This window comes from Aquarana catesbeiana, linkage group LG01, assembly GCF_042186555.1.
Source record: "Aquarana catesbeiana isolate 2022-GZ linkage group LG01, ASM4218655v1, whole genome shotgun sequence".
In the NCBI taxonomy this organism is placed as follows: domain Eukaryota; kingdom Metazoa; phylum Chordata; class Amphibia; order Anura; family Ranidae; genus Aquarana; species Aquarana catesbeiana.
The window spans coordinates 752,039,119-752,066,082 of NC_133324.1; the positions used below are offsets into that span (position 1 = coordinate 752,039,119).

Here is a 26,964-nt window from a genome sequence, read left to right on the forward strand (position 1 = left end):
GTTCACCGACCAATCCTTTTTTTTTTTTTTTTTCTACCATGCAGATACTGACATACATACTAGCAATGTAACACTCACTTGTATGGTGAATTATGTCCCCCAATGTCAGGTTTCTAATAAAAAACAGACTTTTAAAATTTGCTGACGGCCGGTTCCATCTTGCTTGTGGGCATGTGAAGCACACAAGCTTTTACTTCCTGGATGCGGTGAATGCTGAGCTACCAGCATTCACTGCTCGTTCCCGCGCATGCTCAGGAGCGCAGTAAACTTGCAGGTTACCATCACAATGGGCGTCGTCGTCAGAAGTTCCCGCCCCATTGTGGTGGCAACAGAAACAAATCTCACGAGATTTCACGGTGGCGATCTGCATTGACTCCTGGGAATGCAGGAACTCAGCTCCCAGGAGACAGTGCGTCGCCCTCCCAAGATACAGTGTGCAGTGGGGAATAAAAGAATATACACGCCTACTCCCGCAGGACATTGAAACCGGACGTTACATTATAAAGACATAATTACAAGGTAAATAGCAAAAAAAATTTTTTTTTTTCATTTAGACATCGGTTGAATGCCAGGAAGGCAGAAACTTTACAATACGTGTGAACCTATTACTTACTGCTTTAAGCACCCATTAAGATCAGCCAATGTATTAAAATCACAGAGGCACCTGAGTATGTACTTTCCACTGTCTGTAAAACAAATTGCAGGGGATCAAAGAAGAGGTGGCTTTACTTTTGATAATCTATTAAAATGAGAGCCCTTTTACCTCACCCTCCACAAAATGAACCAACAACTTGGCCTTTTCTATCAATCTTGGAAGAATATAAATATTACCAAATCTATCATACAGAGTAGCCAATTCAAGCATGATCTTCTACTTAAACAAAATTCTCCCATGAGCAGGACCCTCCTAACCCTTTTGTCTTGAATTGAATTGTTTTGTAAATACTGTATTGTAAAGTGTTGTGCAAATTATTGGTGCCATATAAATCCTGTATAATAATTTAATAAAAATCCATCTTCAGTTATCGCTTGTAGAGTATCACTGTTTCAGAGATTGACATTGCTTATCCTCATCCAATACAAGAAGCAATTAACACTACGAGTTAAAGTGTTACTAAACCCACAACAGTAAAATCAGTCTGTATATCCAGTAAAGCATGCTTGTTATACTTGCTGTGGAACCTAAGGGGTTAATCCTTTGATCCTCCCCTTCTTCCACAGCCCCCAAGCCATCGCCTGATAGAACAGAGCCTTGGGGACAGGCTGCACATGCTCAGTTTGGTGTGTATTGCTAGCAAGTTTTTTTTCTTTTTCTTGGGAGAGTGCATCGGATCAGCACAGGGCCAATCAGCACTGTCCAGACAGAGGGTCAGGGATCCTGCAACCTCAAAGAATAATCATGGGAGAATGAAAACTCCTCCTACAAGTTTTAACCATACACTGATAGAAGTCACAAGACTACTCTAACTGCTGATGAGAAAAGGTATTTAGCAGTTTATATTTACTTAAATAATTGCATTGCACATGTTCTGTGTAATGTGGGATACCAGATATAGTGAACGCAGGATCCTGGGTTTAACCACTTGCCGACCGCCGCACGACTATATACGTCGACAGAGCGGCACGGGCAGGCAAAAGGACGTATATGTACGTCCTTGCCTGCCCGCGGGTGGGGGGTCCGATCGGACCCCCCCCGGTGCCTGCGGCGGTCGGCAAATCTCCCCCGGCGATCGGAGGTGAGGGGGAGGCCATCCATTCGTGGCCCCCCCCTCGCGATCGCTCTCAGCCAATGGGATCATTTCCCTGCCTCTGTATTGTACACAGAGGCAGAGGAAATGATGTCATCTCTCCTCGGCTCGGTATTTTCCGTTCCGGGCCGAGGAGAGAAGACTGCAATGTAAGTGCACCAACACTACACACACGGTAGAACATGCCAGGCACACTAAACACCCCGATCCCCCCCCCGATCGCCCCCCGATCCCCCCCCAATCACCCCCCTCCCCCCTGTCACAAACTGACACCAGCAGTTTTTTTTTTTTTTTTTTTTTTTTTCTGATTACTGTATTGGTGTCAGTTTGTGACAGTTACAGTGTCAGGGCAGTGAGTGTTAGGCCCCCTGTAGGTCTAGGGTACCCCCCTAACCCCCCCTAATAAAGTTTTAACCCCTTGATCACCCCCTGTCACCAGTGTCGCTAAGCGATCATTTTTCTGATCGCTGTATTAGTGTCGCTGGTGATGCTAGTTAGGGACGTAAATATTTAGGTTCGCCGTCAGAGTTTTATAGCGACAGGGACCCCCATATACTACCGAATAAATGTTTTAACCCCTTGATTGCCCCCTAGTTAACCCTTTCACCACTGATCACTGTATAACCGTTACGGGTGACGCTGGTTAGTTTGTTTATTTTTTATAGTGTCAGGGAACCCGCCGTTTATTACCGAATAAAGATTTAGCCCCCTGATCGCCCGGCGGTGATATGCGTCGCCCCAGGCAGCGTCAGATTAGCGCCAGTACCGCTAACACCCACGCACGCAGCATACGCCTCCCTTAGTGGTATAGTATCTGATCGCATCAATATCTGATCCGATCAGATCTATACTGGCGTCCCCAGCAGTTTAGGGTTCCCAAAAACACAGTGTTAGCGGGATCAGCCCAGATACCTGCTAGCACCTGCGTTTTGCCCCTCCGCCCAGCTCGGCCCAGCCCACCCAAGTGCAGTATCGATCGATCACTGTCACTTACAAAACACTAAACGCATAGCTGCAGTGTTCGCAGAGTCAGGCCTGATCCCTGCGATCGCTAACAGTTTTTTTGGTAGCATTTTGGTGAAATGGCAAGCACCAGCCCCAGGCAGCGTCAGGTTAGTGCCAGTACCGCTAACACCCACGCACCGTACACCTCCCTTAGTGGTATAGTATCTGAACGCATCAATATCTGATCCGATCAGATCTATACTAGCGTCCCCAGCAGTTTAGGGTTCCCAAAAACGCAGTGTTAGCGGGATCAACCCAGATACCTGCTAGCAACTGCGTTTTACCCCTCCGCCCGGCCCAGCCCAGCCCACCCAAGTGCAGTATCGATCGATCACTGTCACTTACAAAACACTAAACGCATAACTGCAGCGTTCGCAGAGTCAGGCCTGATCCCTGCGATCGCTAACAGTTTTTTTTGTAGCGTTTTGGTGAACTGGCAAGCACCAGCCCCAGGCAGCGTCAGGTTAGTGCCAGTAGCGCTAACACCCACGCACGCACTGTACACCTCCCTTAGTGGTATAGTATCTGAACTGATCAATATCTGATCCGATCAGATCTATACTGGCGTCCCCAGCAGTTTAGGGTTCCCAAAAACGCAGTGTTAGCGGGATCAGCCCAGATACCTGCTAGCACCTGCGTTTTGCCCCTCCGCCCGGCCCAGCCCAGCCCACCCAAGTGCAGTATCGATCGATCACTGTCACTTACAAAACACTAAATGCATAACTGCAGCGTTCGCAGAGTCAGGCCTGATCCCTGCGATCGTTAACAGTTTTTTTGGTAGCGTTTTGGTGAACTGGCAAGCGCCAGCGGCCTAGTACACCCCGGTCGTAGTCAAACCAGCACTGCAGTAACACTTGGTGACGTGGCGAGTCCCATAAGTGCAGTTCAAGCTGGTGAGGTGGCAAGCACAAATAGTGTCCCGCTGCCACCAAGAAGACAAACACAGGCCCGTCATGCCCATAGTGCCCTTCCTGCTGCATTCGCCAATCCTAATTGGGAACCCACCACTTCTGCAGCGCCCGTACTTCCCCCATTCACATCCCCAACCAAATGCAGTCGGCTGCATGAGAGGCATTTTTATGTCCTCCCGAGTACCCCTACCCAACGAACCCCCCCCCAAAAAGATGTTGTGTCTGCAGCAAGCGCGGATATAGGCGTGACACCCGGTATTATTGTCCCTCCTGTCTTGACAATCCTGGTCTTTGCATTGGTGAATGTTTTGAACGCTACCATTCACTAGCTGAGTATTAGCGTAGGGTACAGCATTGCACAGACTAGGACACACTTTCACAGGGTCTCCCAAGATGCCATCGCATTTTGAGAGACCCGAACCTGGAACCGGTTACAGTTATAAAAGTTACAGTTACAAAAAAAGTGTAAAAAAAAAAAAAAAAAAACACAAACAAAAATATAAAATAAAAAATAATAGTTGTCGTTTTATTGTTCTCTCTCTATTCTCTCTCTCTCTATTCTCTCTATTGTTCTGCTCTTTTTTACTGTATTCTATTCTGCAATGTTTTATTGTTATTATGTTTTATCATGTTTGCTTTTCAGGTCTGCAGTTTTTTATACTTTACCGTTTACTGTGCTTTATTGTTAACCATATTTTTGTCTGAGTACAGCATTCACGACTTTGAGTGGTTATACCAGAATGATGCTTGCAGGTTTAGGTATCATCTTGGTATCATTCTTTTCAGCCAGCGGTCGGCTTTCATGTAGAAGCAATCCTAGCAGCTAATTAGCCTCTAGACTGCTTTTACAAGCAGTGGGAGAGAATGCCCCCCCCCCCACCGTCTTCCGTGTTTTTCTCTGGCTCTCCTGTCTCAACAGGGAACCTGAGAATGCAGCCGGTGATTCAGCCAGCTGACCATAGACCTGATCAGAGACCAGAGTGGCTCCAAACATCTCTATGGCCTAAGAAACCGGAAGCTACGAGCATTTTATGACTTAGATTTCGCCGGATGTAAATAGCGCCATTGGGAAATTGGGGAAGCATTTTATCACACCGATCTTGGTGTGGTCAGATGCTTTGAGGGCAGAGGAGAAATCTAGGGTCTAATAGACCCCAATTTTTTCAAAAAAGAGTACCTGTCACTACCTATTGCTATCATAGGGGATATTTACATTCCCTGAGATAACAATAAAAATGATTAAAAAAAAAAAAAATGAAAGGAACAGTTTTAAAATAAGATAAAAAAGCAAAAAAATAATAAAGAAAAAAAAAAAAAAAAAAAAAAAAAGCACCCCTGTCCCCCCTGCTCTCGCGCTAAGGCGAACGCAAGCGTCGGTCTGGCGTCAAATGTAAACAGCAATTGCACCATGCATGTGAGGTATCACCGCGACGGTCAGATCGAGGGCAGTAATTTTAGCAGTAGACCTCCTCTGTAAATCTAAAGTGGTAACCTGTAAAGGCTTTTAAAGGCTTTTAAAAATGTATTTATTTTGTTGTCACTGCATGTTTGTGCGCAGTTGTAAAGCATGTCATGTTTGGTATCCATGTACTCGGCCTAAGATCATCTTTTTTATTTCATCAAACATTTGGGCAATATAGTGTGTTTTAGTGCATTAAAATGTAAAAAAGTGTGTTTTTTCCCCAAAAAATGCGTTTGAAAAATCGCTGCGCAAATACTGTGTGAAAAAAAAAATTAAACACCCACCATTTTAATCTGTAGGGCATTTGCTTTAAAAAAATATATAATGTGTGGGGGTTCAAAGTAATTTTCTTGCAAAAAAAATAATTTTTTCATGTAATCAAAAAGTGTCAGAAAGGGCTTTGTCTTCAAGTGGTTAGAAGAGTGGGTGATGTGTGACATAAGCTTCTAAATGTTGTGCATAAAATGCCAGGACAGTTCAAACCCCCCAAATCACCCCATTTTGGAAAGTAGACACCCCAAGCTATTTGCTGAGAGGCATGTCGAGTCCATGGAATATTTTATATTGTGACACAAGTTGCGGGAAAGAGACAAATTATTATTATTTTTTTTTTTTTTTGCACAAAGTTGTCACTAAATGATATATTGCTCAAACATGCCATGGGAATATGTGAAATTACACCCCAAAATACATTCTGTTGCTTCTCCTGAGTATGGGGATACCACATGTGTGAGACTTTTTGGGAGCCTAGCCACGTATGGGACCCCGAAAACCAAGCACCGCCTTCAGGCTTTCTAAGGGCGTAAATTTTTGATTTCACTCTTCACTGCCTATCACAGTCTCGGAGGCCATGGAATGCCCAGGTGGCACAAACCCCCCCCCAAATGACCCCATTTTGGAAAGTAGACACCCCAAGCTATTTGCTGAGCGGTATAGTGAGTATTTTGCAGACCTCACTTTTTGTCACAAAGTTTTGAAAATTAAAAAAAGAAAAAAAAAATTTTTTTTTTTGTCTTTCTTCATTTTCAAAAACAAATGAGAGCTGCAAAATACTCACCATGCCTCTCAGCAAATAGCTTGGGGTGTCTACTTTCCAAAATGGGGTCATTTGGGGGGGTTTTGTGCCACCTGGGCATTCCATGGCCTCCGAAACTGTGATAGGCAGTGAAGAGTGAAATCAAAAATGTACACCCTTAGAAATCCTGAAGGCGGTGATTGGTTTTCGGGGTCCCGTACGCGGCTAGGCTCCTAAAAAGTCCCACACATGTGGTATCCCCATACTCAGGAGAAGCAGCAGAATGTATTTTGGGGTGCAATTCCACATATGCCCATGACCTGTGTGAGCAATATATCATTTAGTGACAACTTTGTGCAAAAAAAAAATAAATAAATAAATAAATTGTCACTTTCCCGCAACTTGTGTCAAAATATAAAATATTCCATGGACTCAACATGCCTCTCAGCAAATAGCTTGGGGTGTCTACTTTCCAAAATGGGGTCATTTGGGGGGGGGTTTGTGCCATCTGGGCATTTTATGGCCTTCAAAACTGTGATAGGTAGTGAGGAGTAAAATCAAAAATGTACGCCCTTAGAAATCCTGAAGGCAGTGATTGGTTTTCGGGGCCCCGTATGCGGCTAGGCTCCCAAAAAGTCCCACACATGTGGTATCCCCATACTCAGGAGAAGCAGCTAAATGTATTTTGGGGTGCAATTCCACATAGGCCCATGGCCTGTGTGAGCAATATATCATTTAGTGACAACTTTTTGTAATTTTTTTTTTTTTTTCATTATTCAATCACTTGGGACAAAAAAAATGAATATTCAATGGGCTCAACATGCCTCTCAGCAATTTCCTTGGGGTGTCTACTTTCCAAAATGGGGTCATTTGTGGGGGTTTTGTACTGCCCTGTCATTTTAGCACCTCAAGAAATGACATAGGCAGTCATAAATTAAAGACTGTGTAAATTCCAGAAAATGTACCCTAGTTTGTAGGCGCTATAACTTTTGCGCAAACTAATAAATATACACTTATTGACATTTTTTTTACCAAAGACATGTGGCCAAATACATTTTGGCCTAAATGTATGACTAAAATTGAGTTTATTGGATTTTTTTTAGAACAAAAAGTAGAAAATATCATTTTTTTTCAAAATTTTCGGTCTTTTTCCGTGTATAGCGCAAAAAATAAAAACGGCAGAGGTGATCAAATACCATCAAAAGAAAGCTCTATTTGTGGGAAGAAAAGGACGCAAATTTCGTTTGGTTACAGCATTGCATGACCGCGCAATTAGCAGTTAAAGCGACGCAGTGCCAAATTGTAAAAAGTGCTCTGGTCAGGAAGGGGGTAAATCCTTCCGGGGCTGAAGTGGTTAATAACACTTTAATATGTCCCAAAAAAGTTAGCAAGGCGATCACAATCATTACATCCACAAAAAAAAAAAAATCTCCCACCAAGTTCTTTCCACCCCTTGCAGCAGTGCAATCAAAAAACCAAAGTCCCATTTGATTTTTTTTATTGTTTGCACAAAGTTTATTATTTCTTTGCATTTATGCAATTCTGAACAGAATGGGTTAACTATGCAGTAGAGCTGCACAATTCTGGAAAAATGAGAATCACAATTTTTTTTGCTTATAATGAATAAAGATCACGATTCTTGGTGTAACATCATCTTTCACATTATACAAAAAAATTGGGCTAACTTTACGGTTTAGTTTTGTTTTACTCCATTCAAGTGTATTTTTCCCAAAAAAATTGCGTTTAAAAGACCGCTGCGCAAATACAGTGTGACATAAAATTTTGCAACAATGACCATTTTATTCTCTAGGGTCTCTGCTAAATATATATAATATAATGTTTGGGGGTTCTAAGTAATTTTCTAGCAGAAAATACTGATTTTAACTTGTAAGCAACAAGTGTCAGAAAAAGGCTTAGTCTTTAAGTGGTTAAACTGACCTCATTTACAGACCGAAGTTCATGCCTTCGATCTAAAAGAGCGAAATATTGCAAGCTTCCTTTTATCTCTCTGCGCTTAGCAATGTTGATCAACATTTGCTGGATAGTTGTTTTGTTTTGTTTTTTGACAGCTGTGAGTGAGTAGAGAACGGCTCTGCACTTCTTGCATGAATGAATAGTGGAAATGCCGTATTAAGATCGTGAGGGGGGGGTTGAACCAAGATCACGATTTACTGACGATTAATCGTGCAGCTCTACTACGCAGTATTACAAACTTTTGGAATGAATTATGTTTGCCTCATATCCTCATGTAACTCTCCTGTTCTTACAGCAGATGGCACTAAAGGCCTAACATGGCCTAGACTGCTCGTTTTCCTTACAGTGACATCATAGGCACTTTCCTAATAGATCCCATCTGGTCGCTCATCCACACAGACAAGTCAAATTAAACATAAATATTTTTCTTGCACACAAGAGCATTCTTTGTGTTTCCAGTCACTAGGAGGCTGAAGTCAAAAACCATTCTGCAAACTAATCTCTCTGATATGTTTGCATAATTTTACAGAACCTTAGTCATCAATTTCTGTTTCAACACTACCAGTTCAATGGAAAGAATGTAACTCTTGGTTTTCAATCTTAGCTAAACTGTTATTGTGCATGAGAGCTTAGAAGACATTACAGCTATATATTACACACTCTGATTATTTCAATTAAAGTCCCACTCCTGCATAATCTTAAACGTCAACCCCTCTACCTAATGGCTGGATTTAAAAAAAAAAATCTAATCTAAATGCCTTTTTTACTTACCTAAAAGTATAAAGGCAAACCTTTTTTTTTCATTTAGCTTTGGAGATGAATTAAAACAACTATTTGGTTTTCACTGCTGTCTATGCCCAGTTAGGAAGATTCACCCTCTCCATCTTCCCCCTAACTCATGCCACTATGCATTTTTTTTTCTCCTTACCTTGTGAAGTCAGATTTTCCTCTCAGGATCCAGAAGTGGACGAAATCATCACATGGGGTGGCAGGGGGCCGTTGATCTCAGAGGAGGGGGGAGCATAACAGCCCTTAATCTACAGTCCCCCCCCACCCAGAAGCAACAGCATGGGGGGACCTCGATTGGGGACCTAAGGGGGGAAATCTGACTTCACAAGGTAAGGAGAAAAAAAATGCATAATGGTATGAGTTGGAGGGATGTGCGTGGGATGGTCAAAAGAATAGATTTATCCAATATACAGTATATACACACACTATGTTGTCAAAAGTATTGGGACACCTGCCTTTATACGCATGCGAACTTTAACGGCATCCTAGTCTTAGTCCGTAGGGTTCAATATTGAGTTGGCCCACCCTCTGCAGCTTTAACTCTTCTGGGAAGGCTGTCCACAAGGTTTAGGAGTGTGTCTATGAGAATGTTTGACCATTCTTCCAGAAGCGCATTTGTGAGATCAGGCACTGATGTTGGACGAGAAGGCCTGGCTCACAGTCTCCGCTCTAATTCATCCCAAAGGTGTTCTATCAGGTTGAGGTCAGGACTTTGTGCAGGCCAGTCAAGTTCCTCCACCCCAAACTTGCTCATCCATGGCTTTATGGACCTTGCTTTGTGCACCCGCGGACGCGCGTTGGCATGTTATCAAGCTGGACATCATATGAGGCCCAGTCAGGATAACAGAACCACTTCCTGGCCATCAATCTGCTATAGGCCGGGCGGAAAGTGGATATATATATATAACAGAACAAACCACAGATTGTCTTGATTGAGTTATGTTGCCTACACATACTTCAAATCTTTAAATTTTTGCAACCCTGACTGCTTGTGTTAATATTTTATACCCTACGACCCATTATCTGGCTCAGAGAACACAATGCAGGGTAATGTGTAAGAGGCAGGAATGCCATGAATGCTGATTTTCTCAACAGTTATTGATGAAACAATACTCTCCACCAAAACTGAATGGTTACTAATTTAGTAAACATTAACTTGTATTATTTAATCCCTTAATGATGAAGGTAAAACCAACCTTGTTGCCTGAATCCAGTTTTGACATGTGTTAGTAAAACTGTACATATTTTTGCAACTTCTTAGTGTATCCAGGTGAATTATACCTTATTTTTTTCAGGACTAATTAGGCTTTTATGTTGAAGTTAAATGCTTATGGATAGCTCCTGATTTTATTTTTTTATCAAAAGGCTCAAAATAATTTTAAAAAATACTATTTCTTAAACTGTAACTGTATACAGTATTTCTTGCCATTGCCCAAAATAAATTCTCCCACTACTGATGTGCATAAGGATACCACATACGGCCTGTGTGCATTAGTTGATGTTTTTTTTTTTTTTTAAATCTTACCTAAAACACACAGACCTTTTTTTTCTATACTGGCACTGACAGTGATGCTGACACTGAGCATAACCCTAACACTGGCACTAACAGTAACCTAGATCTAACACTGATCTTGCTTTTTTTCTTTATTATTATTTTGTTAACAGTTTTTCCTCACAGCTCCATGTCAGCCTACTACTGGGTATGCTGCGCCCATACCCCCACCTGCAGGACGTAACGCGTAAATTTGACTCCCGCGCTCAGGCCAGCGTTCCTTTCTTTTCCTCCTTACCTAATAGGACCAAGCAGCACCCCTTACCAGCTGCAATAAACTTGTGGCCGTCCACCTATTGCTCCCCAGATGCAGACCCCACTCTATGGGCCCTTAAATAGGCTTCTTGTGTGGATGTTATGGCTGGCATTGGGATTGATGCCCCCGCTAAATGCTGTTCCTAGAGGTGACACCATGGCTGCAACTATCTGGTATGTAACTCTGTCTGATTTTATTGCCGTTTTGTCTCCGTGATGCATGCTGCATCTTCCTTCATTCAGTGATGTTTCTCTATATTGAATGGATCCCCATATGGCAGCTGGGATGCTTTTTGAACTCCATAGCAGCCTGGGGTTGTATAAGGCACCTGCTTTTGGGCTATTGAGGTTAAAATGTGCAATGGTGATATTTACTATTCCCTTGGGTGATCTGTGTACATTGCAAAATATTATCATAATCTGTTACAGAGTCCTACCCTTTTGTTTCTGTCCTGAACAAAACCTTTTTCATTGTCCTGCTTCTGGCATGACGGAGTTTTGATGAACAAATCACCTGGAGTATGTCTGAGCTCTGGTCTGGTAAGCTGCAGTATTAGCCTTCCTTAGCAGTAGTTAACCCCATTCTAGGGTTATTTCCAAGCACACTAATTCCTTTTGCATCAAATTTGTTTTTGTACTGCTTTTTTAGTCTGCAGGGCTGTAATTTGAAGTAGATGGGTAACTTTTAAACATTTTAGTTATCTTACATTACCAGATGACTTGGGTAGCATTCTTCTTTAGATCTGCTCAGTATTCCTGCTTGTCAGGAATTGATTTTTACTTGTGCAGCAAGCAGTAAAACTGTGTACTGTTACCTCCTTGTACAATATTTCTTGCTGCCAGTTTGCTGCAAATCCATGAGTGTCACCTCATCCTAATGGCGAATCTTTGCAAGGAAGGTACGGGGCACCGTTCAGATAAGAGTTTTTCTTTCAGGCTGTATGGGAAGCGAACTAGGGGCTCTTGCCATTGAGTCCCTCCAGAATGGCAGGCATCATGCGCCGCCTAAATTTGGCCACTCATGCCTAAGCAGGCAAGCCCTGTATGTGGGCCATACACTCTAAACGAGTGTATCCACTCACCCTGTGAAAAGGGTTACTGAGCAGTCCTCTAAAGACTCTTCTAAAGAGAAGATACAGATGAACATGACTGCAAGAATGCTGCCTTGTTCAAGCAACCAAGGATAAAGATGACGACACCTAACAGGTTGTCACATTCATTAACCCCTCACCGGTCAGCCGCCGTCATTATACTGTGGCAGGTCGGCACGATCCCGCGAGCCGTTGTAGCTATACGTCAGCTCCTCTAAGTGGGATAGCAGGCGCGTGTGCACGTGCCCGCTGCACTGCGGGGGTGCCGATGCTCATGGCCGACGGTCGCGATGACCGCCAGCCACGAGCGATCGCGGGCACGAGAGGCAGAACAGGGACGTGTGTGTAAACACACAAACCCTATTCTGTTCTGTGAGGAGAGACAGATCGTGAGTTCCTAATAGCTAGGAACCACGATCTGTCATTTCCTCTAGGTCAGTCCCCTCCCCTACAGTTAGAAACACACCTAGGGAACACAGTTAACCCCTTCATCGCCCCCTAGTGTTAACCCCTTCCCTGCCAGTGACATTTACACAGTAATCAGTGCATTTTTATAGCACTGATCGCTGTTTAAATGCCAATGGTCCCAAAAATGTGTCAAAAGTGTCCAAATGTGTCCGCCATAATGTCATAGTCCCAATAAAAATCGCAGATCGCCGCCATTACTAGTAAAAAAAGAAAAAAGAAAAAAAATGCTATAAATCTATCCCCTATTTTTTAGATGCTATAACTTTTGCGCAAACCAATCAATATACGCTTATTGTGATTTTTGGGTTTTTTTTTTTTACCAAAAATATGTAGAAGAATAAATATAGGCCTAAACTGAGAAAACATTAGCTTTTTTTTAAAAAAATGGGGATATTTATTATAGCAAAAAATAAAAAATATTTTTTTTTTCAAAATTATCGCTCTTTTTTCGTTTATAGCGCAAAAAATAAAAAACACAGAGATGATCAAATACCATCAAAAGAAAGCTCTATTTGTGGGAAAAAAAAACGTCAATTTTGTTTGGGTGCAGCGTCGCACGACCACGAAATTGTCAGTTAAAGTGACGCAGTGCCGAATCGCAAAAAATGGCCCGGTCATTTAGCAGCTAAATCTTCTGAGGTTAAAGTGATTGTAAGGGTTCGTTTTTTTTTTGTAAATAACAAACATATCATATTTACCTCCACTGTGCAGCTCCTTTTGCACAGAGTGGCCCCGAACCTCGTCTTCTGGGGTCCCCCGGTGGCTCTCGTGGCTCCTCCCCACATCAGATAACCCCCTAGGAGAAGCGCTCTACCAAGGGGGTTACCTTGCGGGCGAACTACCGAGTCCAGCATTTGCATCCATAGACACTAGGGATGTCCCGATACCATTTTTTTAAGACTGAGTACAAGTACCGATACTTTTTTTCAAGTACTCGCCGATACCGATTACCGATACTTTTATTTTTAATGTCACGTGGCAGTGTACAATTTTTTTTTTTTTGTTTTTTTTACAATGCTTTTTTTCTTTTTTCTTTTTTTTTTTTAGGGAGGGAGGGGGTGGACGCTGTCTGTGTGTTTTTTTTATTTAAATTTTTGTTATTTTTTACAATAATTTTTTTTTTATTATTATTTATTGCAATACTTTGTGTTTTTTTTTTTTTTTAATCAGCCCTGTTGGGGGGCTTTGGTGAGATATCAGGGGTCTTAACAGACCCCTGATATCTCCCCCTTGAGACGGAGAAAGAGGCCGAGGATAGAGATTTCCCAGTCCCTTTATCTGCAGCCTCAGCTGCACTGAAAATGAATGGAGAGAAGACAGCGGCTCCTCTCCATTCATAAACTGAGACATCGTAATCACAGGAGATTACAATGTTTCAGTTATGTGAATGGACAGAGTCAGCTGATTCTGTCCATACACAAAGGAAGGAGGACATGGAGAGAGACAGCACAACAGAGGGGGACAACGGTACGGAGAGGGACAGCTGAACAGAGAGGGACAGCGGAGGGGGACAGCTGAACGAAGGGGGACAGCGGAGGGGGGCAGCTGAACGGAGGGGGACAGCGGAACGGAGGGGGCATGGAGGATGTGGTGACAGTCAGTGGTGATCGCGTGTGGGGGAGTTACAAGCACCGATCACTGCTATATAGATTTCACTAAAGCAGCTGAAAGTGGGGGGGGGAGAAGCTTGTAACTCCCCCACGTGCCGATCACTGCTGCCTCTCAAGGTATCGGGGAAGCATCAGGAGTATTTGCCCGAGTACAAGTACTTGGGCAAATGCTCGGTATGGTCGGTAATGCATAGAATGCATTAAGGTGAAAAGCAGCGAGGGTTTACAACCCCTTTAAGCCTGTGGTCAATAAACTCTATACCGAGCAGTCTCCAAGCCTTCCCAGGCAAACAATCCGCTTCAGACTCTTCCAAAAGAGAAGATACAGACGAACATGACTGCAAGAATGTTGCCTTGTTCAAACAACCAAGCACCAAGTCTCCAGGGAAAGAATCCATGATTCTCTGTAGGCTACATTTCCCCTGGCTGCAGTCTAGCTTTTCCTATAAACTAGCCAGACTTCACCTTCCTAGTCTTTTATATCCCTACTGCAACATTAATGACTAACAGTAAGAAAACCCAGCATTCTGGGGCTTCTATGAATGAAACACAAATCTATGAATGCAGGAAGGGCAGATGAATGAAAGGTATACCTCCTCCACTATGGATTGTGTTTCAGTCGTAGAAGCTATGGTACTAGACATGTGCAATTCGTTTCGTAACGAAATGTAATTCGGACAAATTTTGCATCTCTCAGATACAAAAGAAATTATAGCGAATATAACGAATGAATTCAAAATGATTCGGTAATTTGTTAACGATCTAATGAAACAAAAGGTCGACTCAAAGTAAATATTACAATCGGCTGATTAATTTTGTGCTGGAGGTTGGATTACTGGCAATGTGCATTCCTGAGAACTGAGTGGGAAGGATGTTGTATTGTATTTGAGCAGAGGAGAAGAGATATTGTCATTGCGTGTGTTCATAGATTCAATAAACAAACGACTTTCCAAACTAAGAATCATTATCACGAATATATATACATACATAAATATCGAATTTCAACTAATACGAAAGAAATTATAGCGGATATAACGAATGAATTCGACATGATTCGAGATTCAATATAACGAATATCGACACTCTACAGAAATAATGAATAAAATGAATTAACGTAACATAACGAATATAACAGAACGAAAATGTATTTTACTAATGGCAAGGAACCGAAACTAAACGAATTTTTCCGTTGTGCACAAGTCTATATGGTAAATCAAAAATTTTGAGTGACCTTCAGAACAGTAATAGAGGAGAAAACTTTCAATGGGTCCACTTGTAACCTGTAACCCATCTGTGACAAATGTCTAAGAAGGGATATCCCACGCATTGGCAAGATATCTTCTTACTTCCTGTTGAGTTTACAGGACAAGAAGTTAATGGAAAACTCCTTAAAGAAACACAGATGGAAAAACAAGAATAAAAAACCTGGTTTTAACGCTTCCCTACTTTATCTAAAATGAAAAAGTTTGGGCTTTAGATGTGCTTTAAGATAGGTATTTGGAACAAAATAAGAAAAGTTGCAGAACAGAAACTGAAAATAGGTTGGTATTTTATTCCTTTTTTCTTTTTATTCTTACAAGCATAGTGTAGCTCCCGAGGATAGAAAGTACTCTGGAGACAGCTGCCTATTTTCATAATACTTTTATTCTCTTTAGTCAAGTAGGACTTACCAGGGATTTTGATATCTGTGAGTTACTTTATCTTCACAAGCTCTGCGAAATTCTCCCTCCTAAGGAACAAGAATGACAGCCACAGGTAAGCAGTTAGTAATCCATACTGTACATTGTCCTAAAAAAACCGAACTCGATATGTTTTACTTTACCATTCCATGCTGCCCTTACAGCAGTAGGAAAAAAATAAGTACATAAGTATTACAGTGTTTGACTAACACAGATTACAGCACATGTGTTTAGATATCCATCAAATAAAATTCCTTTCAATGGCTAATTGTGCCCATTGACATGTGGGGCACAACATCTGATCCTACCTGCAAAGTTAGGATTGGGCAGTGATCATGTGGAGACTACCTTGGCTATAGATGTTCACAGGTCTCATTTAATTATCAACCCCAACACAATGCTTGCTGAGCATAGGGAAGTAAGGTGACATATTAGGTACTTCCAGATATAAAGCTGGCCATACATGGATCAAAATTTGGCCGATTCAGAAGGGACCGGCTGAATCTCAATCCATGTATGAACAGGCTGGTTGTACAGAAGTTGAACTTCCGATCGACTTCTGTACAACCACCCTTTCAGGGTTTTCCTGATCGAGCCAGGTATAGCCAGCAGCACTGATCAGTGTATTCTGATGGCAGGGAAGCCTCCCCGCCATCAGAATACAATAGTTTAATGGGGAGGATTGGGTCATTTTTGTTTATCATTCAACCCAATGATTGAACGCAGAAAAAAAAGACTTTTGTGTGGGCTGTCTAAGGGAGCACAGGACTCAATCCCCATTTTCCAACATGCAGCACTGGTGCTCGGTGATTGGTTGCTCAGGCACCCAGTATTTGTCATATGATGGCTGAGAAATCGTACATCCTTGTGTAAGTTCCAAGTTACAACTTGGAGCTTAGACAGATTTTTTGTTTTTCACTTCCAATAACCAAATGGCATGACAGCAAAGCAAAGGTAAAAGTCAGCAATTGGTAGGGCCGCCGATAATGTAAACCTGGCGCTTGGCTCTCTGCATGTGCAAAACCAAGGTTGAATTAAAAGTTCTTATTGTTTTTAATACTTCCACTAATATCCAAACCATAAGAGTGCTGTGATAATTAGAACTTCCCTCCTTCTTTTTTTTTTTGAAAAATATTTATTAGGTTTTACACAATACAATAGTATAAAACAGAGTACACAATAGCTATAAAGCATGTACATGTATATTCTCTAATCAGTAAGATAATTTTATACCTAAACACAGGTGGGGGGGGGGAGGGGGATCAGTAATTCACATTTACCATTGTAACAGTGGTATTAAGCAGTATGATGCCTGTGAGGCTGTACCTTACATCTTTGTATCTTCAGGAGCGGAAGCAACATTTGGACATAACTAACTAGTGAACAGATAAATTGATCTGGTTAAAACAGTGAAACCAAATGATGATACTGAGGTTAAATAGAAGAGAATCGTGGAAGTCAAAGAGCATCGTGAGCTTGGGTTTGTCCTATGGCGGCCAGAAAGTAGAGGGGTCAGAAGCGTGAGATATTTTGAGGTTGCCAAATGAATTGGTAAGATCTGTCTTTAGGTACCAATCTGTAAAACGGAATGGTTGTATTATATCTTGCATTGTTTGTTGAGTGAATGTGGCCTCCATATAGTTTCACCATCTCTTGAAGAACTTTCCTCCTTCTAGTCCCAAATGTCATTCTTAAAGTGTGTGATCAGATGCAGCTCCAGGAATAGGTGGTACTGTACTGTTGGCAACACTGTAACATAAAACCTAAGTTTATAGGTGGGATACAAAGAAAGAAGATGAAAGCTCATCTCCAGTCAAAACTACGGCTAAAACTTCTGTAGCTTTCTTAGACCCCAATGGGTAGATCTCCTCTCACTTCCTTGTAATGTCACAACCAGACAAGAGATTAGAGAAAGAGGTGTCACTAGTACAGGAAAATACAAGTAGCAGCAAAACCCTTCCACACCTTGACTTCCAATGACTCCGGTTCTAGGCACAGCCATCTTTTCACCCAGAAACACAAAACCTCAGTTCTCCAAATTATCCTGCTGGGGTACTTTACGGGCTTTCCGCTTCACCTTAAAGTGGAACTTTAGTCCACTTTAGTCCAAGCTATTCATGCTTTTCCTATTCATTCATTACTGAAAAAGCTTACGTATTCTGAGTGGGAGCACCCAGATGAAAACTTTTTTGGAGGAAAAACTGTTTAACACTTTATCCTATAGAGGAAGAATTTAATAAGAAATGGGGGATTCCAGCAATTGATGCTGCTATATCCTCTGTGAACAAAAACTTGACTTGTCCTGTAGACAATGCTTAAATGCTGAAGGATCCAACAGATAAGAAGTCGGAATTCCTATTTAAAAACAATATTTCGACTTCCGGTCCGTGTGAGCATGGAGTGAACTATCTCAGCTCCCGCACCCCCCAGCTCACCTGCCCGTATTCACCGCGCCACAGCTATAGCTTCAGCGAGTGGCAGACACTGCTACAATCCGGAGGGGTGAATGGACCGTTTTGTGGAGCGTTCTGCTCCCCGCCTTACACAGGCTCCTTGCAGCCCATCCGAGCCAGAAGCAGCTGCAGCGGCTAAGATGGCAGCCGCTATCCCGACCAAGAATATCTCAGCCCCGCCTCCCTCCTCACAGGCTCTGCATCTCCCTGATGACACAGAGGCGACACATGCCAAGATAGCGTTAGGGGTAGCTCAGCTCCTCACCCCCATGATAACAGAGGCAATTGACAAGGCTATTCAGAATGGCATGGAGCAGCTGAGACAGGACATTCATAGCCAGACGCATAGGCTGCAGGAGGCAGAGCAGCGTATAGCCTCAGTGGAGAAATGTCTACATCAGGTGACGGCATCTATATCCACACATGCAGGAGTACCTCAGTTTCTGATGGACAAGCTCGAGGACCTCGAGAACCGGTCCCGCAGGAACAACCTGCGTATCATAGGCCTTCCTGAGTCCTACAAGACGACCTGCCTGATGGAGCTGTACAGCCATCGCATACCTGAAGCTCTGGGTCTTCGTTACACCTGCGTAGTGGAAGGAGCGCACCGCATAGGCCCTCAGCAAGACCAGCAGCCCAAGCCGCAACCGGTAATTGTACGATATTTGAACTATGCAGAAAAACATACTCTTCTACAGTACTACCACAAAGCAAAGGGTCTTTCCATAGATGGCCACAAGCTATTACTATTTGCTGATTACTCAGTGAAGGTCTCTAAACAACGAAAATCCTTTGCTCCTATTTGCACTCAGTTACACCAGCACAATCTAAAATTTTCCCTGGCATACCCAGCTGTTCTGCGCCTGCAATCTCCTCAAGGCGACCAGATGTCCTTCTCATCGCCAGCAGACGCCCAGCAATGTGGTGAATCTCTGCTGGTGGGGGACATGGCTTCCACCAGTATTATGGACGACACCCCCTCTGCTCCTTCTTCTTCGGCTCCGAATTCATCCAAGTACCAAAGCAGCCCGGTTAAATATCCATCTAAACGTGGCCACTATGCATCTTTCCCTGAAAGGTCAGGTATGCGTTGACCTAGGAACTGCCCCACTTTATGCCGCATGGGACAGGATTGTGCCCATTACTTTCATGGTGTTAATATATTTGTTTACTTGATATTCTCTCCTCCCTGTAGGTTTACGAGCTGGGGAGTTATGTTTGAAATTTTGTACCATGTTTGTATTAGTACTCAGGAGGTGTTGGCTTCCCTACCTAGATGCAGATCGGGTGGGAACTCCAGGGCGTGGGCTAAAATTACCATCATGCCTTGGTTTCTCTCTAGATTACTCTGTCTGTTTTGAGAGCAAGCCCTATATTGGCGTGACACCAAAACCCATCTGACGGGGCATGGAAGCTAGATTCTCCTGTGTACGTCTTGTGATTTCTTTTTCTCACGCAAAAAAAGTGAAATCAATAGTTGCAGTCGGTTGTTATTTTTTTTTTCTGTATACCCCTGGTTAGCACTTAACTGTCTTATCCCCCCTTTCTGCTCACGCAGTATAATTCCCAAATTCTGTTGTCCTCAAACTAAGTGAGCTAGGGTGAACTATCCACTCCCTACCCATCAACTCCCTACTGACCAAGGGTTAACTACAACTTGAGGGAAGGTTCACCTGCTCTCCCTCTCTTTCTTTTTTTTTTTTTCCTTTCCTTTCCCCGCTTGTAGGGTGACAGTACCCCCCCGAATAATCTTTATATTGTCTCGGTATCCATCATGCGGATAGTGTCATGGAATGCTAAGGGGCTCCGGTCACCAAACAAGCGGATGAAAATTCTACGTAATTTAAAACGCATGCATGCAGACATCGCCCTCCTTCAGGAGACCCATCTAAGTGAGCAAGATTTCCAACGCCTCAAGAAACTATGGGTGGGTGAGGTCCTTGGCTCCCCAGCATCAAGGCGCAAAGCAGGGGTGATCATCCTTCTACACAAAAATCTGCCAAAGACCAAGAAGGCCGCAAACTAACGATCCATTTAACTATTGCCTCAAAAGATCTAGCCATTTCTAACATATATGTGGTCAACTCCCCGGGAACTGCATTTTTCCAAGACCTCTCCTCGCGGGTACTTCGCTCCTCAGACACACTTCACCTAGTGGGTGGGGATTTTAACAGTGTTATGAACAAATTTGAGGATAAATCGTCACTACGCCCATTATTAGGCACCCCCTCATCACCCACCCAACAGCCCACTACATTACTAGCCACTACAATGTCCCTATTACATCTGTCAGATATTTGGCGTCTAACCCACCCTACCGATAGGGAATACACTTTCTATTCTTCACCTCATGATATTCTATCACGCATAGACTATTTCTTTTGCTCCTCTGCCCTAATTCCGAAGGTACAGCATTCCGCAATTTCGGAAGAAGCAATTTCCGATCACAGTCCTATAGTGGTAGTGTTGGACGATTTCAAACTCCACAATACCCCCCCCATGGCGATTCTCATCGTATTTAGCAGACAATGAGGATTTCCGGCAGGCAATTAACAAGGCATGGAATAGCTAGGTACTCACTAATGCTGAACATGTATCCAACCCCAACCTATTTTGGGAAACAGGCGAAGCTGTTCTACGGGGTGTAATTATCTCTTATACTACCCAATATAAAAAACACATTTTAGAGCAATATTGCCAGGCATGCGCTACTCTAAGGAAAGCTCAAGCAGATCTGACCCTACGCCACTCTCCGGAGCAGGGGCGTAACTAGAAATCATAGGGCCCCATAGCAAAATGTTGTATGGGCCCACCCTCACCCAGCGGCGGATCCAGATTCTAGTCTCGGCAGGGGCACTACCAGAAATTACTTTTTTTGGGGGCAATTTATCATGGCACCATGGTTATTATAGTGTCAGGATGATTGAAACACATTATTTCTATTATTACATTGTTATAGAACATGAAATAGTTCAACTCACCATAATGCAGAATCAGTGGGATCCCCGAGTGTGTCACTTGCCACCATCGCCTGCCACCAGATGCAGATTGTCACACGTTGCAGATTATCACTTGCCACGTCACCTGCCACACATTGCGGATTGTCCACTTGCCACATTACCTGCCACAAGATGTGGATAGTCCACTTGCCACGTCACCTGCCACAAGTTGTGGATTGTCCACTTGCCACGTCACCTGCCACAAGTTGCTGATTGTCACTTGCCATGTCACCTGTCACAAGTTGCGGATTGTCCACTTGCCACGTCACCTGCCACAAGTTGCGGATTGTCACTTGCCACATCACCTGCCACAAGTTGCGGATTGTCACTTGCCACACGTTGCAAATTGTCCACTATCACCTGTCACACATTGCTGATTGTCCACTTGCCACATCACCTGCCACAAGTTGTGGATTGTCACTTACCACGTCACCTGTCACACATTGCGGATTGTCACTTGCCACGTCACCTGCCACAAGCTGCAGATTGTCACTTGCCACGTCACCTGCCACATGTTGCAAATTGTCCACTATCACCTGCCACATATTGCTGAATGTCCACTTGCCATGTCACCTGCCACAAGTTGTGGATTGTCACTTGCCACAAGTTGCAAATTGTCCACCTGCCACATCACCTGCCACCCATTGCAGATTGTCACTTGCCACAAGTTGCGGATAGTCCACTTGCCACGTAACCTGCCACAAGTTGCGGATTGTCCACTTGCCACGTCACCTGCCACAAGTTGCGGATTGTCACTTGCCACGTCACCTGCCACAAGTTGCAGATAGTCACTTTCCTGCTAAGGTGGGGAATGGGGATTGTCACTTCCTGTGTCCCAGTCTGAGTCAGGCAGCAGAGAGATGATGTAATCTCTCTGCTGCCTGCACAGTGAGGGCGGAACTGTCAGGATGCAGGGCGGGCGCCTGGCGGTGAGAGATGATGTCATCTCTCTGCTCCGCCACCCGCTGATTGGCTAGTCCACCCACCGAGCCCCCCAGCTGGCAGCTTCCCATCCATCCCTCTCCCCCCGCCGAGCCACCCAGCTGAGTCCGCTCGCACAGTCAGTGTGACTGTACAAGCGCCGAGCGGGTGAGCCGCTGGATAGCTCGGTGGCTCACCCACCGCCCACTAACTTACACGCCGACTCGCCGGGCCCTACTCGGCTGCGGGCCGAATAGGTAGTTCCGCCACTGCTCCGGAGAATAGGCAAGCATGGCTAACTGCTAAACTGTGTTTTGACCTATGGGCAGAACAAAAAGAACAGATTAAGTCCTCTTACCATTCCCTCCATCTACATAAATATGGCAACAAAGCAGGCAAACTTCTTGCCAATCTCTGCCGTGAGTCATATACCCCTACCCACATTACAGAATTAAGGGACAGTGCAGGGACCCTTACAACCTCCCAATCAGAGATAACTGCCCTGCTGACTGAATTCTACCAAAAACTTTATGCTGAGGACCCAATCGACTTAGACAAAGCACAATCTCTCCTCGCCTCAGTCAAAATGCCGACATTATCAGATGCCCAACTAGACTCCCTAAATGCTCCTATCTCCCTGAATGAAATTCTCTCCACCATCCAACATTTATCAAACAACAAAGCGCCTGGCCCTGATGGGTATTCAGCGGAGTTTTACAAACTAACCAGGGAATAGATACCACAAACGCTACAATAAGTCTTTACAGGTATATGGGAGGGTGGACCATATCTCCCTACGGGGTCTATGGCATTCATAAAATTGCTGGCAAAAAAGGGAAAAGACCCGACTCTCCCGGGATCGTATTGCCACATCTCCCTTATTAATGTTGACTCAAAAATTTTGTCCAAAATCATTGCATCCCGCTTAGCCTCTATACTCCCTACTCTTCTCCACCCGGCGCAAGCAGGGTTTGTCACAGGCAGGTCAGCAGTGCTCAACATCCGCAAACTCATACTAGCCCTGGAACATGCCAAACGCCACCCAGACAAAGACATGGCCATTCTTTCTCTTGACGCCAAAAAAGCTTTTGATAATATCAGCTTTCAATGGTTGTGTCTGGTATTGAGGAAGTTTGGGATCATAGGTCCAGTAACAAATTTCATACCAACAATGTATTCCGCCCCCACAGCCAGTCTAGTGACGTCAAGTAACATATCAGCCCCGATCCATTTGACAAAGGGAACGGGCCAGGGGTGTCCTCTCTCTCTCTCCTTTATTATTTAATCTAGCTATAGAACTTCTGTCCCGATTGCTTAATGACCACCCACTTCTCTCAGGAATCCAAATTGGAGACCTTAAGATGAAAACGGCGCTCTTTGCAGACGACATTTTAATTTTCTCCTTGGCCATGCCCACTGACCTCGCTATCATTCAAAATATTTTTTCTAACTTTCGCCACTGCTCGAGACTACGCATTCATTTCACTAAGAGTGAGGTACTTCCACTACAATTGACACACTCCCATCGTTGGACCCAATCCTCCCCATTACACGCAGCGAAACATTTCATAACGTACCTAGGTATTCGAATAGGCCGGTATCCCTCTTCTCTTTTACCACCTTAACTATCCACCCATCTTTGATAGGATTAAAAGGGAGCTGGAGGCCTGGAGGACCTCCCACTGTCATTTTTCGGAAGAATGCCATTCATACAAAATGGTCTCATTTGCCAGATTGTTATATCCCCTACAAACACTTCCACTGCTACTTAAACAGACATCCACAACCTCAACAAGGTACTGACGACTTTTCTATGGCAATACAAAAGACCGTGCATCGCTAGACACAAATTACATCTTCCGAAACACGAGGGAGGAGTGGGGCTACCTGACCTCCACCTGTACAACCTTTCATGTCTCCTTAGACAGGGTATGGACTGGTTATTACATAGATCCAACTATTCCATCTATGCCTTAGAGGCGGCCCTGGTCTCCCCCCTCTACCTATCGGCAGTACTCCACTCTCCTCTCAAGGCCTTGCCACCTCATCTGAGAAGCAACTCTTTGATAAGAGACACAGTGGTGGCATAGAGAGAGGTATGAAAGCATCTGAAGGTACCTTATACTATCTCAAATCACCTCCCAATACAAGGCAATCTGCTGTTCCCTGCAGGAAGGACATATGAAGCAATCCTAATATGGTCTACATTGGGCCTAACCCAGGCAGCATCATTACTTTATCCAGGCACCTGCAACATCCAACCTTTTCAGGTGGTCGCAAAACAGTATAATCTACCCCCGCACCATTACTTCCATGATCTTCAACTGGCGGCTTTTGTTAAATCACAACTGGGCCGGGCGAGAACCAACCTATTTCATCCAGTGGTTGACAAGGCAGTACAACAGAAAACTTACTCTCAATGCTATATTCCCAAATCCTGCAACACACTACGTCTTCCACAGGGCACTCCTTTGGGAAAGCTTGGTGTAAAGATCTTCCAGAATTGAAGGACACTACACAAATCCTGGAAGGCTGTATGCAAGATCATAACCAATGAACATTTGAGGGAGACTCAATTTAAAATTGTGCATGGGGCGTTTATACCTGCCCTGATGGATCGTGCAAACCCACTTCTTGCAGTTTGTCCCTGGTGCAACGCTAGCAGGCCAACACTCCTACATCGCTTTTGGTCCTGCACTTCAATCCAAGCTTTTTGGGATCAAAAAATTCATTATATGCATGGTATTACGTCCACAAAACTACCTAAAGACCCGCTGATTTGTCTTTTCAGCCACTCCTCACCTGTGGTTTTCGGACACCCCAAACACAGGGGAAGCAACACCCCTGACACCATGGATGCACCTATGTCTCCTGACAGCTAGAAAGGTCCTCACGCGGGCCTGGACATTTACTCTCAGTCCATTGCTCTCTACGGTAAAGAAAGATCTGAAATCACTCCTGTACCTTGAAAAGCTGGATGCTATGCTACAACACCTTGGAACTACCAAGCGTTTTTTCACACGCTGGAGGGTTTTCATAGAGTACTCTTTTTCGATGTCAAAAATTCACCAACTCATGGCTACCTTCCAATACACCACCTGGTATGCCAAGGCAAATCTGACTAACTCTCTGGATAAACTAAAGTTACCCGACTCTAGCTCTAAAGTGGGCAGTGAACCCCTCACCCCAATGGAGGAATGCCTTCATACACCTCCTAAGGAGCTTTTTACCACCCCTTACTCTTTCTGTGTAACCCTGGAACGGTATCTACTATCTATGAGGCCATATAATATGTATAATCTTTGGTTTAGCACTAATGTACAGCGATTTTAGAACCACCCTGGTCTGTGCTCTTTTTTGTCTAATCTGAAAATATGTCAGTATGTATTGTTTATTTTTCTTTCTTTTTCTGAACACTGTTGTAATGTTTAAACCTGAATAAAAATTTTCAAAAAAACCCCAATATTTCTCTGGCAGGTTTAGTGGTTCAGCCTGCGCTGGCAGCGATCGGGGTATGTCAGTCCTTAAAAGACCAGTTTAAAGAGGTGCTCAAGATTATTCCTGATCAGCAGGCCCAAGATTTGGCCGGGATATCAAAGGCGTTATGTCAGGGCTGTCTTTAATATTGATTAGGCCCTGGGCAAAAATTTTCTTGGGGCCCCCAACCCCCCGCCATGCAATTTCACTCTCCACCTGCTCTGGGACATACAATAAATATCAGCTAGACTCAAAATCGGTTTACTGTATCGGATCAGGCAGCAATTGCGATTGGTTGCCAGAGGTTACAGCATATCATTACCTCTTACTGACTGGTTGCTGGAGGTTACAGCACACATTACGGCTCATTGATTAATTGCTAAATGTTACATGCACATGGTTTCTGCTTGTTGATTGGTTGCTAGAGATTACTGTACAGTAATACTGCTCACTGATTGGTTGCTAGAGGTTACAGCACATCATCTCCTCACTGCCTGCACACTATGGACTGGGGAGGTGAGCGGACCCATCAATAGACAGAAAACTCCTAGGGATCCTAGAACTCCTGGGATCAGTGGCAGTGATGGGGGGAGGGGAGGGGAGGGTGTGATCAATGGCAATGCTGATTTTTTTACCGACTACCAATATAAAGAGGAGTTTCAACACTGGCCATCAATGTAATAGGGGTTTACACTGACCACTAATGTAATAGAAGCATTCACAGTAACCACCAATGTAAGGAGGGATTTACACTGACCACTAATGTAATAGAAGCATTCACAGTAACCACCAATGTAAGAAGGGACTTACACTGCCCACGAATGTAAGGGGAACATTCACACTGGCCACTAGTGTGAATGAAAGGATTCTACACCAAGCACCAATGTAATGAGAAGATTTACACTGACCACCAATGTAACTGAGACATTTAGCCTGCATTTACATTTGTGTGTGTCAGGAAAATCTGCATGCTGCCCTTTAGCAGATACACAGCAATGCTATCAATTGTTAATGACACCCTCACGCATCTGCTGACATGTCCCTTGCCACCATGTGATTTTGAAAAAGGGTTAGGGACCTTCTTCTGCATTTCTAGCACATAGAGCAGCCCATTGAAATGAATGGGCTGCCCTACATGCGACCTAAATCTTTATCCACCTTGTCAGTACACCTTTGCATCCTAAAACCCCTGCTAACCTCTAAACCTCAAACCTCCCCCATCCTCTCCACTCCAACCCTCCATCCCTATAACTCTACCTGCCTCCTCTGCTCATCTTTGGACCCACCTTCCTTACCTCCATACATCCCCTCCTTGCTCACCTGTGTACCCAAACTGTAATTCCTTCTCTGCCTACCTCTGCACACCCCACACTACCCTCCCCCACACCAAATTGCTTGCATTTTCAGAACAGGCAGATGTTAGGCTTAATGAACACAGTTGTAGGCAGGACTTTCAAGCATGCCCCTTTACTTCCCCAGTGGGCAGCATTCAGTACAGGTGATGGTGGATTTGACCTGGGGGGGCATGATACACATATGAATGCCGCCACTATTT

At 43.8% G+C, this 26,964-nt stretch overlaps 1 protein-coding gene across 2 annotated transcripts in view; it reads right to left on the reverse strand.

Annotated features, from left to right (window-relative positions):
- Positions 1-26,964, reverse strand: part of SPMIP2 (sperm microtubule inner protein 2) — a 105,998-nt gene that overhangs the window by 8,198 nt on the left and 70,836 nt on the right. For both annotated transcript variants that reach the window (XM_073605887.1, XM_073605878.1), the window contains one exon: positions 15,551-15,609. In XM_073605887.1, coding sequence (XP_073461988.1) covers positions 15,551-15,609 — 59 coding nt within the window. The remainder of the gene's footprint in view (positions 1-15,550; positions 15,610-26,964) is intronic.